Source organism: Malaya genurostris, chromosome 2, assembly GCF_030247185.1.
Source record: "Malaya genurostris strain Urasoe2022 chromosome 2, Malgen_1.1, whole genome shotgun sequence".
Taxonomy (NCBI): Eukaryota; Metazoa; Arthropoda; class Insecta; order Diptera; family Culicidae; genus Malaya; species Malaya genurostris.
Genome location: NC_080571.1, coordinates 305,817,272 through 305,830,847, shown reverse-complemented (window position 1 = coordinate 305,830,847; position 13,576 = coordinate 305,817,272). Strand labels below are relative to the sequence as shown.

The window sequence follows — 13,576 nt, the reverse complement described above, 5'->3', positions numbered from 1 at the left end:
GGTGTAGTTTTGCTGTGTACCCAGCTGCGACTGTTCTTCGCCACAATTCTGCTGTTCGGCGTGAGGTCTTCTATTTTAATCTCCCGTATGTCTTGCTTTGACAACCGTTGCTCAGAAAATTATGGGAAAAAGTTGAATGTTCATCTTTTATACCGATTAACAGACATAACAGAATTTTGAATTGTTTGAGATTATGTCATACTGGGGTCTACTAGGAGATTGATAGTACCTATTAGCTCTCTCCGGACAGTACCAGCCTAGATGCCGTGTGGAATGAAAAAAATGAACCAAGAATAGATCCACTGGGTTCCTGCTTCCATGTCGTAAAAGGCGACAATTGCAGGAGTTTCTTTTTCCTTTCAGTTATCAGATATTTTCAATGTTTCACTTCTGATTACTCTATTTTACTATTACCTACTACAGGGTGACAAGTGACCGGGAAAATCGGGAAAACCGGGAAAAAGTCGGGAATTTGATTTCACCGGGAAAAACCGGGAAAAAGTCGGGAATTTTAGCGAAAAACCGGGGAAAAAATTACTAGCTCGCCTATGAGTAACAGTTGTTAGCATAATTAGTGTGTTTCAACAATTGAAAAGTAGGAGACAATACCCAATTTTGCGTTTGAGCGAAATGTTCAGTACAAGTGTTGAAATAACTTATTGTCCATTGGAAATTGGGCCAACACTCCAGGTCTCGTCCAACGATTTTTAGAGGCTTGCAGGCAGTTTTAAATCAAACAGGAAGCATCATAATTTTTTTAGTTGTTATCAATAACAGCATAATGAAAGCTCATTTTGAAAAATAAGGATAATGTGGATGCTTCTGTTGGATTTTCATTAAATTTTTGAATAAGCATTCAACACAACTGCAAAATTTATGGCAAAGTCTCAAGGTAACATAGGGAATTTTTTAATAAAATTATTGAAACTGGTTTCTGAGGACCAATATAGAATCTTAGAAGGATTTAGAAAATGGATTGATTTGTTCAGTGAATCTATGTTTAATTTTCTTTTAAAGGTCCTCAACTATTCCATAGTAGGATCACAAGAACGTTGATATTGATGTAGATGAAGTTGGATTGAATTTAGTTTGAGCTTTTTGAACATCAATAAAGTAATGATTTAAGTTTTATAAGGCTATATCTATATTTCTCAAAACAATTTCAGGGTTTTCATTCGATAGTATTCCAGTCGATTAGTTCTAATCTGGTAGAATATATAACTAATTGAACTAAGAATTGCTTAATTTGAAACCCTGAATGTTATTGATGATCTGCTAGAATCAGATCAATTGTAGAAAGATTTCTCATGGAAGATAATTTAGTTAAGCTATTGGAAATAAAACTGGTTTAAAACCAGCGGAGAGTTCATCATGAAGAACTCGTACTTTCTGATAACTCTATGAGCATTTAGAATCCTATTAGCAAAAAACAGATCGATATATTGTGCATTTTAACAGCTATCGTCAACGCAATGAAATCGTAAGCATTGTTTATTGTCTAACATTAGGAAAAAAATGGTGTTTTAAAAGAGCAAGTCGTGGCAGCCTAACGGTTTTGCGAAATCTTAGGTAAACGTATATCTAATGATTTTAAATTCAATTCTATTATATCAAAATTTTAAAATTTTAGGTCTGACAGGACTTATGGTTTTATGGTTTTCATCACAATCACAGCACGATAATTCATCTGAGGGTATCGTTCATTGAACAGATGTGCTTGCAAGCGACATAATTTAAACAGTATATGTCCATACAACAATTTATTGTACCATGGCCGAAGCCCTGGCAATGACGATACTATGTTAGATTCGCTGTACCATCATCAGTGTTTGTGATTGCCGATAATTTGGTAGAAAGCGGCTCGATATTTCTCTACATTGTATACAACATTTTCAATCTGGTAGAAGATGCTACAAGAACTCGCTGCCTCTCAATGCATGAACCATGAGAGAATTTTTCTACATTTCTTCGCTCCGCTTCATACTCTGAGTATTTCACAGCCCTTAACAAAATATATACAGTCCGGCGCTGTGAGGAATTTACCAAGAGAGAACCGCAAGTTGATAATTATCACAGATAATTCGACTTGATGATTCTCATACTAGGTTACAATATACAATATTTCAAAACCCTGGTCTGGAGCATTCACAGCTATTTTCATAGATACAACTTATAAAAAAGGTTATATGCACATAGTTAGAATAAGCGGCAATAGTAAAATGATTCTATCGCAATTATCCACTGCCCGTATAGAATCGGATCGCAAAACGAGAATAAGCGACTGTTTGTTGCTTCAGAGAGAATCCCCACAGCAGCGTGCTAACCCGTGATGCTTTTTGAACATGGGATATCTGTTTGAAGTTTGAATTAAAAAATATTAAAAAAATAAACAGGTGCGATTTGAGCCTATTTCAAAAACCGGGAAATTTTATCTCAAAAAACCGGGAAAAAACGGGAAATTGAAATCGGCAATTCACTTGCCACCCTGCTACTATTACTTTACTTACTATTACCTCTTCATTCAACCTATCAATTTCCGTCTAACTTCGGAGAAAAGTTTTATTTGGAATGTTTTCTTCTTCCATGTTATTGATTATCTTTCAGGATTATAAATTGAATGATAAAAATCAACTATTGCGCAAATCCGTTGATATTACAAAGTTAATAACAGAGATAACATATATCGGTATATTGAATACATGGTAAAAACAGTTTATATTAGTATTTCAAACAATAAATTAAAATTTTTCTCGGTAGCCGGCTGCCCAGATCAACCAATATAACCAATTAATAATTTTAATAAATAATTAAAATAATAAAGCAGAAATAATAAAGAATCAAGACGCGCCTGAAATCTGTTGACCTTTATTTGGTGATTTTAAATGATTTTACAACAACTGTTTAGAATATGTCAATGCAATGCATCAACTATTTTGTGTAAATCTTATCCACTCGTTTATTTTGTGTCGCGTAATTTCATTTATAAAAAGTAGGAAAGTTTTTATTCTTTACGCGATAGTATTGCAAATTTTTCTTCAGTTTCCTCGAATAAGGGCTGTGAATCGGGACTTCCCTGATTTCAATTTAGGTTATTGTGGAAACATTCACTCGGGAAGTCAGTGAGTTTAGTGGTGCATCCGAGCATTTTGAATTCGCGCGCGAATAATACCAATACTGAAATTTTTACTAACAAATATCCTTCTCCCGTGACACTTGTGGAGTAGTATATACGGCCTCTAGTAATAACAAGTGTTGGACTAACATTCCTTCCCATTCCTTACACGATCTACGTTCGGGCCTGGCCGGCGCCGGTACTGATCAATAAATTCTGGGGTTACCAGAACATGTACATTGAAGGATGATTTACCAGTCCCAGGTTGGATCATCTAAAAATTCCCTGTACAATTTCAGCTAGTCCCGATCAGTAACGGAGTAGCAACCAGGGGTGGTCGCTTAAGCTCAAGCTCAAGCTCCTGAATTGTAACTGTGCATCTATACTAAAGTACGACTCATTGACAACAAATAAGTCCGTCGTCGTGGGAACGAGAAAGGCAAGAAAGTGAGATGAGTAGAAAATTTAATACAGTAAGAATCGTTAAGGGATGAACCCGAGAATCGAAATTTTCTAATTAGATGAAGTCTTTCAAAAATCTTTTGTCATCAGAAAAACAAATCGATATTGTTTTATCTTCGACTCTGAGAATAATGAATGACATGACAGCAAAAATAGTGATAAGGAGGGGGATCCTTTAGGATTTGACGAACACGTGAACGTGGAGTGTAACGCTACCTTCGAAAAGGAAGTATGTATACCTTCAAAACTAATTGAACTACTTTTAATTCTTAGTGAAGCGCAATATTTAGCAATAGCATTTACAGTAAATTATTTAAAATTAGTGATCCATTTGGGAAAACATTTTTCAAATAATAAAGTTGGTATTGAAGATTAAACCGTTTAAATTAAACCGGTTAAAAATCGAAACGGAGGTGTGCATTTTTGTTTATATTCTGTCTCTGGTAGTACCGGTACTGTTTAAATTAAATTGAGTCATATATTTCATTGCCAAATATAGTTTTAGCAATAATGAAATGATCTCTCTCAGAATATAGACTTATAATTTTTTCGCTACTGTATGATTAATTTCGTTTGGAAAAGATTTCTAATCAGATCAAAAATTCCGGAAATGGAACTGACTTCATTCTTGTTATTATTCAAGATTCTATGAAAATTTTCGTTGAAGAATCCCTTAGTAATATTTATGAAAATATGAGAAATATGAGACAGGCATCATCACACCCTCTAGGTGGATTAAAACAGGTTTTGATTCTGACTATGCGCAACTGATACTCATTGACAATATTTTTGCTTCTATCATAAGAAACAATATCATAGTAATATAAATATGAAAACGTAAAATAAATATGTATCGTCTAATTGCAAAGTTATCGATAATATATAAATATTAAATGAGTCAGGCTAAAATCAGTTTCATAATTTTTTCTTTGAAAATAACGTCATCATCGATACCGATAATTTTTTTTTCGGAGAACCTCAAATCTGCTACACACCCAAATAGATTAGCTAGTGGCCACGGTTCAGAAGCTAAACTCGGTTATTACTCAGAATAGATCAGAATCAACCGCCTCCGGATTACTATCAACAATTGGACATGCTCAAACTTGGTGGTAAATTTATGACTTACGAACTCTAGGGTGTGCTTCGTAAACAACTGGCGCGCTACGACGCGAAAAGAAACAAGCCCAGCTACCTACCTGTAAATCTGAGCCACGTCTTCGTTATCTGGTCGCCGCACAGTGGTCCGAAACTGGAAAAAGACGGTCAAAAGTCTGTACTAACTTTCACTGATTTTTAAGAGCTAACGTGTCTTCGAAAAAGTTTCACAAGATTATATTACGCTTCTTGTGAAAGTGGCACCTTAATTTTTGTTAAGGGGGTAGCACCAATTTCGAATAAAAATAATTTTTTTTTCTGTTTCATTTTGAAGAAAAAAACATTTGAAGTATTTTTGCTAAAGATATAAATAGTGTAAAAAATTATTTTTTGAGATATATTCACTTTATTTTGAAAACAATTTTTTCATTTATCTACGTAGAATCTACCTCTATTACCTAAGTATCTACTACAAAGTGCGCTTAAAAAACACGCATAAACATGCTTATGCTTGCACGCGCAACTTAAGTAAATTGTTGGGATTTTTATTTTGTTTACTTTTTGACAATTAACCATATTATAAAAAATCTAAGTGGGACTCGATGCAATTTTTTAGGCCTTTTCAAAGTGGGTTTTAAATATTGAAAATCCGAAAAATTATCAAAAGTTCAACACATATTAAAAAAATGAAAAAATGTTTTCCAATCAAAATATGAAAAAGTATTGCAAAAGTTTACGAAGAGATTTCATTTTTAAACGTGTAAATAAATTGAGTTATCGCGAAGCAGCACGTTTTCTAAGATGATATATTGATCGTGCCACGCTTACTTAGAGATGTGCGAAGTAGCTCATACCGGTGAGCAGCTCCGAACCGATCAGCTCACTAAAGGGAATCGATTCAATGTATCAGCTCATCAGTTCATTTAAATTGAACTGAAAGTTTATTTTGAGTGCCGTTTTTATTTGTGTCGTTTTTCTTTCATATGCATGATCGAAATCATTGATGCACAAAGAACAATGCTATGCGAACTAACTTGTTTGCGAATTATTATTATATCATATTTGAGAATATTTGCAAAAGTGGCATCCCTGAATGTACCTTAGCCTACTGAGTGAGAGGTAAGATTTCTTATTGACAACGGCTCATCCAATCTGTTAAAGAAGAATAGATACACATTTGGAAAAACGAACAAAAGCTCATGCACACATTTCTTCTCATTTATAACTCGCTCTTCAAGAGCCGAAAATCCGTTCAGCTTGTAGCTTGTTTCCACCTTACCAGCAGGGATGCGAGGTCATTTTAAAAAAAAAATCTGTGATCAAGCCAAAATCCTGTCTGTGCAAGTTTTCCCGTTTCCATAATAACTAATCGGACTTCCTAAGGCTCTGTAATTTTTGGTGCTAAACTGTGATCAATTTCAAAAATCTGTGATCGATTTCAGAATCTGTGACCATTTTCAGAAATTTGTGAAAATCTGTGCCATTTTTCAAATCTGTGCAAAAGGTTGAAAATGTGTGGAACACAGATTAATCTGTGAACCTGGCATCCCTGCTTATCAGTGCGGTGAACTGGTGAGCTGCGGTTTTTTTTTTAAAAGAGCTGTGAGCTATCAGCTCTTTTTAAAGATTCGATTCACTGTAATAGCTCAGGAACGAATTGCCCATCCCTACGCTCACTGTAAAAGTGAGTTACAGAAATAGCAGACGCGTGACACCCTCCGTTTCCTAATCATGCATGGTTTCAGCACGGCCATAGTGAAAATGAGTCACACGAATAGTACTAAGGATATTATTATTACAAAATAAATTGGATTAGGAATATTATTTCCTAAAAGTATTGTAAAAGTTTGCTGCATTAAGTTGCATATTTCGCTTCGGCACAAGGTTTCCTAGGTAAAAATAGGTAAAATGATGTATAACTTTTTCAGAAAAGAATAAACCTATGCATTACCTTCTACAAAATTATGGGATTTTATATTTTCTACAATTATTCCAAACAAAATATGTAAAAAAAAACTTTAAACAAGTTATGATTAGAAAACTAGTTTTAAGGGTTTTTTTTTGTTTCAATTATAGAGGCTTTAACATTAATGTCATTTGTCTCTTCGGGCCAGAAAAACTTTCAGACCCTATGTGCGGGGTTGGGAATCGAACCCAGGCGGGCGGCGTGAAAGGCATCGACTTACCCATCACGCTATACCCGTCCCCTTTTAAGGGGGTTGTCATAATTCAATAACTAAAACTAACTTTGGAATGGCCTAAAAAAAGGTTCCATCGAGTTCCACTTAGAATTTTTTTTTTAGTATTGGGCATATCTTTTCCTATAAATTTTGTAAAAATCAGCTGCATAAAGTTGCATATTTCGCTTCGGTGTAAGGTTTTATCATAGGTTAAAAAAACCTATGAACTACCATTAACAAAAATATGGGATTTTTTATATTTTCAATTATTCCTAACAAAGTATGCATAAAAAAATAACTTGAAACAAGTTATGAATAAAAAATTTATTTTAAGGGAGTTGCCACCAGTGCAGTAAAACTTCATTCAATTCAATTGAAACTGAATGTGGAACACGTTGACTATCTCTCCACTGCAGTAAACTTCACTCTCTGACACACACAATGTTTGCTGACGGCTCGAACGGGCAGCATTCAGTTCATCACTCGTTTCTCTTCAATCGAGGCTCAGTTTAACCACCGTCAGTTGATCTCTTGAAGTAACAAAATATCTCTTTCAATAGTGTGAGAGCAGCCTTCAAATGAGGTTCATGTAAACATTCGAATTGGTTCAAGATAATAGATGAAAGACTAATCAGATAGCTGAAATGTCAATCACAGAATACACATAAATTAATTGTTTCCTCCTTCAGTTTTCATTTTTAATACTTTACTCCATTTATAATTCTATTCGTTCGAATCTGCTTACTACCAAGAGCGAAGACACTGAAGTAGCTATACTACTTGGCACTTGAAACTGAGCAAGCAAAACTTCAAATGACTAGGTACGACTATTCAACTGACGATGAATTCTGGGAGCTTCACTTGAAAATGGCAGCAAAAGTCAAATGAATTAGTAGGGATATGCTGACTGTCAGCGGCCATAAATTTCATTTTCATCTTATTTTATTCGATTGAAAATGAAATTTTACCGCACTGGTTGCCACAAAAACGCTTTGTATATCCGAAACGGTGCGACCTACACTTTTGGTATATTTGACGAAGTAAATTATTTTTAATAGTCCTAAAAGTTTGTCGAAGAAAAAAAAATTATCTCTTCAGAAAAAAAGTTATGATCAAATTATGATTATATTTTTTGTCAAAGTAGGCCATGAACAATTAGGGATAGAATCAAATTACGCGGTATATATTTGTAAATAATTTCTTAAAAGCAACTATATGCATTAATAGAACGGTTTGGCAGCTACTGATTTATGTCCACGTTTTTATTGATTCGAACCACTGTGCGCCGCTCGGAGATTTTTTATATGCAATTCCAAGTAGAAACTGCTACCATCAAAATTGGCTGGCTTCTGGCGTATAACTAGAATTAAACATTAGTCAAATGCTTTTGATAAAAGTTAATAATAAAATGAAATGATTTCTGTTTGTTCGGTAAAAAAATGGCAAAAATTTCATTGTTCCAGAATTCGATACGTTTGTGATAGATTATAAACAAACAATATCTAGTAAACTTTCATCGTGCTGAAAGTATGCAATCACCACACGATTAGTTAGACAACCACACAACCCGAGACTATGAAACGGCTAACATGCTTGGCTTAGATCATTTCTATTTTTGTTCATTTCCCATCGCATCGCTCCGTGTTCGGACGATTTCGGTTGATGGGATTAATGGGGAAGGGTACATTCTTATCATTGGCGGTAACAGTGCCAAAAAAATAATAATACCCTGTTTACCAATCTTTTTTTCTGTTTATTTCCCACAGATTACGATACCGGCTGATCGTTCCCGAAGGACACGCGATTCAGTACGCGGAAAGGTGCGAGTTTGATTGTCTTGGCATTAGAAGGGCCATTGACCTGCCGCCACAGCAGGAAGAAAGCAGCAGCTAGCGGCCAATGTTGATATTTGTGTGAGAAGAGCAGACAATAGTGCATACGTTACGAGATGGGTGCGTTTCTAGAGAAACCGATGACGGCAAAGCACAATGAACACGGCGAAGGTAACGGTTTGCGTTACGGTGTTGGTTCGATGCAAGGATGGCGCTGCGAAATGGAGGATGCACACTACTCCAAGACCGGACTCGGTGAAGGATTGGAAGATTGGAACTATTTCGCGGTGTTCGATGGTCACGCGGGGCACAAGGTTGCCGATCACTGTGCGAAGAATTTACTACAATCGATCATTAGGACGCAGGAATTCAGCAATAATGATATTACGAAGGGTATACATGCTGGTTTTCTGAAGTTGGACGAAACAATGCGAGACATTCCAGAACTGGCCTCCGGAGCGGACAAGTCCGGTACAACGGCTGTGTGTGCTTTTATTTCTGGCCAAAATGTGTACGTTGCCAATTGTGGTGATTCACGAGCTGTTCTGTGTCGCAACGGTGCACCCGTCTTTTCGACACAAGATCACAAACCGATCCTGCCGGGAGAGAAGCAGCGAATTCAGAACGCCGGTGGTTCGGTGATGATTCAGAGGGTAAACGGCAGTCTAGCAGTATCACGGGCACTTGGGGACTACGATTTTAAGAACTCAAAAGAACTTGGACAATGTGAGCAGTTGGTTTCTCCGGAGCCGGAAATCTTTTGTCAGGATCGAGATCCAACCGATGAATTTTTGGTGCTTGCCTGCGATGGTGTCTGGGACGTGATGAGCAATGCCAATCTCTGTCAGTTTGTACACAGCCGAATGCTGATCTCGGACAACCTAGAGGACATTGCCAATCAGGTTATCGATACCTGCTTGCATAAGGGCAGTCGCGACAACATGAGCATAATCATAATCGCATTTCCGGGTGCTCCCGTGCCGAGCGAGGAAGCCATCAAGACGGAGGAGAAATTGGAAGCAACGTTACGCAAGAAGATTGAGGATATCGTCACCGAAATGGGCCATAACGTGGAGTACGGGTCATTGTTGAAGCAGCTAAACGAGCAAGACATTCCGGAACTGCCGCCCGGCGGTGGGCTCGATGCCAAGTGTTCATTCGTGTCGAAAGTATTCAAAGAGCTGTGCCCAAAACTGGCGGACACATGCGAGGTGGGTAGCTATTGAGGCATTGACGCTTCCTGGGAGAAACGCGCGGTTGCCGAAGCGCAACTGGTTAGATTGCGCCGCGAACAGCTGCCCGGGCAGGCGTCCGAAGAGGAGGGAAGTGAGTTTTTAGCGGAAATAACAAAAAAACCTATTCATGTATAGGACAGAGAGCCACCGTGTGAACGTGTGCGAGAGCGTATGACGTAATGCGAGATATAGAGAGGGAAATGGAAGGATGTGACTAAAGGTACATATTATAAAAAAAATATTACATGCATAATTATAGTTTTTAGGTTGATGTTTCGTTCAATTTTATTTTGTTTTTGGAAGAGCGACTCATTAGAATCACTGTGTAGAAAAAAAAAGTTTACTAGAGCTGAAACCAGAGATAAGAGATAACATAACAACTCGAGAAAAAGGAATATAATAGTTATCAAATATACTATAAGGTGTAACATTATTGCCAATCTTCTTGGATGAAAGAAATGAAACAGTTTGCTAATGTTTGATAGGGCCGGTGTTGTTTCTCTTTCGACATGAATTGCAGTGAAGCTGAGTAAGCACCATCTTTAAATTTATAATTCTGTAAAAGCTACACTTTGGAACAAAAATTTGACTATTCTTAAAAAAATTTATTCATGTCGAAAAATATAACAATTTACTTTCACATTTGCTGTAATTTAGTAATCTTTCATCGCACATTTTTAAGAAATGATACTTTTATTAGAAAAGTCAAGATACTTTTATGAGCAGTTGAGGTACGTTATTTATATGCCACTGCGAAGGGTGTACGTTATTTGGCCGAATTTTGTTTGACATAACTTATGATTGGCATAATTTCAACTGTGCATATTTTCTTTAGATTCGATTTGTTCAAGGAGTACTTCAAAAGACTGAAATACATAACAGCCGAATACACTTGGATTACAGGTTTTTCCGATTTGTGTTGTTCCGTGTGTTTCAAAATGGTTTGTTTGCACTAGAATGCAAATGTCAGGTCTACGGAAATCTCCGTAGATCTATGCATTCGGAGATTTTCCAAAGATATACGGATCCGTAGAAAAATTACAGAAATAAGTCCACTACGGAAACTACCGACGACCAGGGCTTCTCTTGTATTTTCGTTCCGTGTTCGGCTTCGCTAAAGTATTCGCGGCAAATGTCAATCTACGAAAATGACTCTACATCAGCGATGTCAGATCTACGGAAATCTCCGTAGATCTACGGATCCGTAGACAAAATCTACGGAAATTGGATTTCTTCTACGGAAATTTGAATTTATCAACGGAGAACTACGGAAACTAGTTTTGTCTGACGACCAAAAAAAAAAAGGTTTTCATCATCGCGAGAAAAAAGGCAATCTACGGAAATGACACTACTACTATCTGGCATCGCTCCTCTACATCTATCTGGCATCGCTGCTCCCATCTTGTTAGGCCATCTTCGTGCTGACGATTACAATTTCTCAAAGTGCGAAGAAATATTCTTACTTTGATCATAAATCAAATAAACATAGATTTCCCATTGTACGTACGGAGACACTAACAGCGCTGCTAGTGGGAAGCGGTTGTACTTTTTTCCATTAGCTACTGTCATAAATAAAATAAAATTTGATTCATGCTACTGTGGTTGTGTTAAATGCGCAGGCAACTTTATGCATGCATTTTATGAGCATTTACGCACCCATTCTACACCAGACGGCGCTTTTGATGTCATGGGTTGCTCACCTACATTACTATTACACTGGGAAATCTATGTTTATTTGATTTATGCTTTATGCTTAGCCTGTCGGTCACAGATTCTTAATATTGATATCGTTATTAGACTAGATTGTAGCTAAAGGTTAATAATTGGTGCGGAGAGTAAGAGCGCTTTCTCAGCTTCACCGTAAAAAAAAACACTGCCCTCGAAACGTAGCAAACTTGGCACTGAAAAACGACTGTTCACCATATAAACAATGAAGTAAAAACAAAACAATAGCCAAAAATGTCATCTCGCTTACTGAAGGTCATTTAGATTTGGCAACGCTTCTTGAAGGAAAATAAACTACGTCGCGCTATTTTTATTTTTTGGAAATTCACCACATTGCGTCTAAATGAGACCAAATAGAGAACAAATCATCACATGCGAAACAAAAACAATTGATAGCAAACATTCGCTCACACATTTATTTCCCCAAACAGATTCAAACAAGTTCATACACAAGATAGCAAAAATACCATCATATATTTCATGGACGTTGTAGAACAATTTGAACTTTCATGTGTAGTTGCGATTTTATAGGTTTCATGAATGGCGGGAAACTTCATCGTAAAACGAAACCTTGAATACTTGTAATGTAGTAGCAAAATGTGTGCCGTTGTAGCGAGAAAACTCGGAAAAATGCGACGTTGATGATTGTTCCATCATTGGACTTTTGTTTATTCTTTTCTATGGAGGATAAAAATACCAAACTGATGAAGACATGAAAAATATCCATTTTTTAAACAAAATAATTGTACTTTAAGCCGATAAAAAAACAGATAAGGTAATGTGAAGAAAGCGTGTTTAGCATATGTGTACATTGTTTAGGATCATATTTTTAACAGAAGTTTATACGTAGTGAAATTCCATCGATTCTTTCCTATACACTGAGAAAACAAACTTCAACACAAGCTTTATTTTATTTTTGAAGCAAAGTGTTGCTAGTTTCAATATCATTACCATATAGTTTATGTCGATTTACTTAAAAGCGGAACGCTCACAAACACACTAATGCACCGGTGAACGAAAAAGGAGGAATGTATGATCAGAAATATATCATAAACTATGGTAACTCAAACAAATTCTGACGGTTGAGGTTGACAGATAGTAAAAAGAAGAACGCGATGAATGCTTGAGAATATCTTCGACACTCCATAACATAAGTTGAGTTTATATCGTATTAAATATAATATTCAATTCGAGAGAACAATTCATAATATGATATTGAGTATGAACAGAATAAAACAAAATGATAAGCGCCGTGGCCAAGTAAAACAAATTAATCTCCATTAATTTGATAGCAGAACGATTGCGTTTATGCTGATATATTGAACAAAACCATTTCCAATATCGAAAAAATATATAAGATCATGGTATTTATTATTAAACACAAAAAACATGTAAATGGACAAGCTGAACAAATAGAGTTGGTGTTTTATTATTATGTCTGTGATGTTTTTATTTAACCGCAATGCCCTTACCCAGAACAATGACAAAGTAACTAATACCTCCGGATCATTAGGTTTTCCGGACACTGGTAAGAGCGTTTGAAACTACGGCTCAAATGAGATGACATAACAGTAGGTCTTCGTTTGAGCTAACCGATTATTGATGACAGTACTTTCTGACTTTCGATCAAATCTCCGGATACCCCTAGTGTTATATACAGTTCGACTCAGCTCGACGAAATCGGAAACCTTTCTTTTCCCGGTCAAATTTTAACGTAGATTGCTAAACCGATTTCAGCAAGCTTAGGCATGTTCAGGAATCAGAACAAATTGGCAAATCCCCTTGATATTTGGAAATTTGTGCCTTGCCATCAATTTGTTTTTAGCATCATTTTCCCGATATATAAGAAGGAAGGATTGAAAGGAAATGGTAAGGATTGGACTAGGAGGATGGGAAAAATTTACGACACAAAAACATATAAAAGCAGAAGTA

The 13,576-nt window shown here is 36.3% G+C and overlaps 1 protein-coding gene across 1 annotated transcript in view; it reads left to right on the top strand.

Moving 5' to 3' along the window:
* Positions 1-13,079, top strand: part of LOC131430980 (protein phosphatase 1B) — a 33,144-nt gene extending 20,065 nt beyond the window's left edge. Inside the window, exon 2 of the mRNA XM_058596320.1 lies at positions 8,619-13,079. Coding sequence (XP_058452303.1) covers positions 8,801-9,910 — 1,110 coding nt within the window. The 5' untranslated portion in view covers positions 8,619-8,800 and the 3' untranslated portion in view covers positions 9,911-13,079. The remainder of the gene's footprint in view (positions 1-8,618) is intronic.
* Positions 13,080-13,576: the final 497 nt, after the last annotated feature.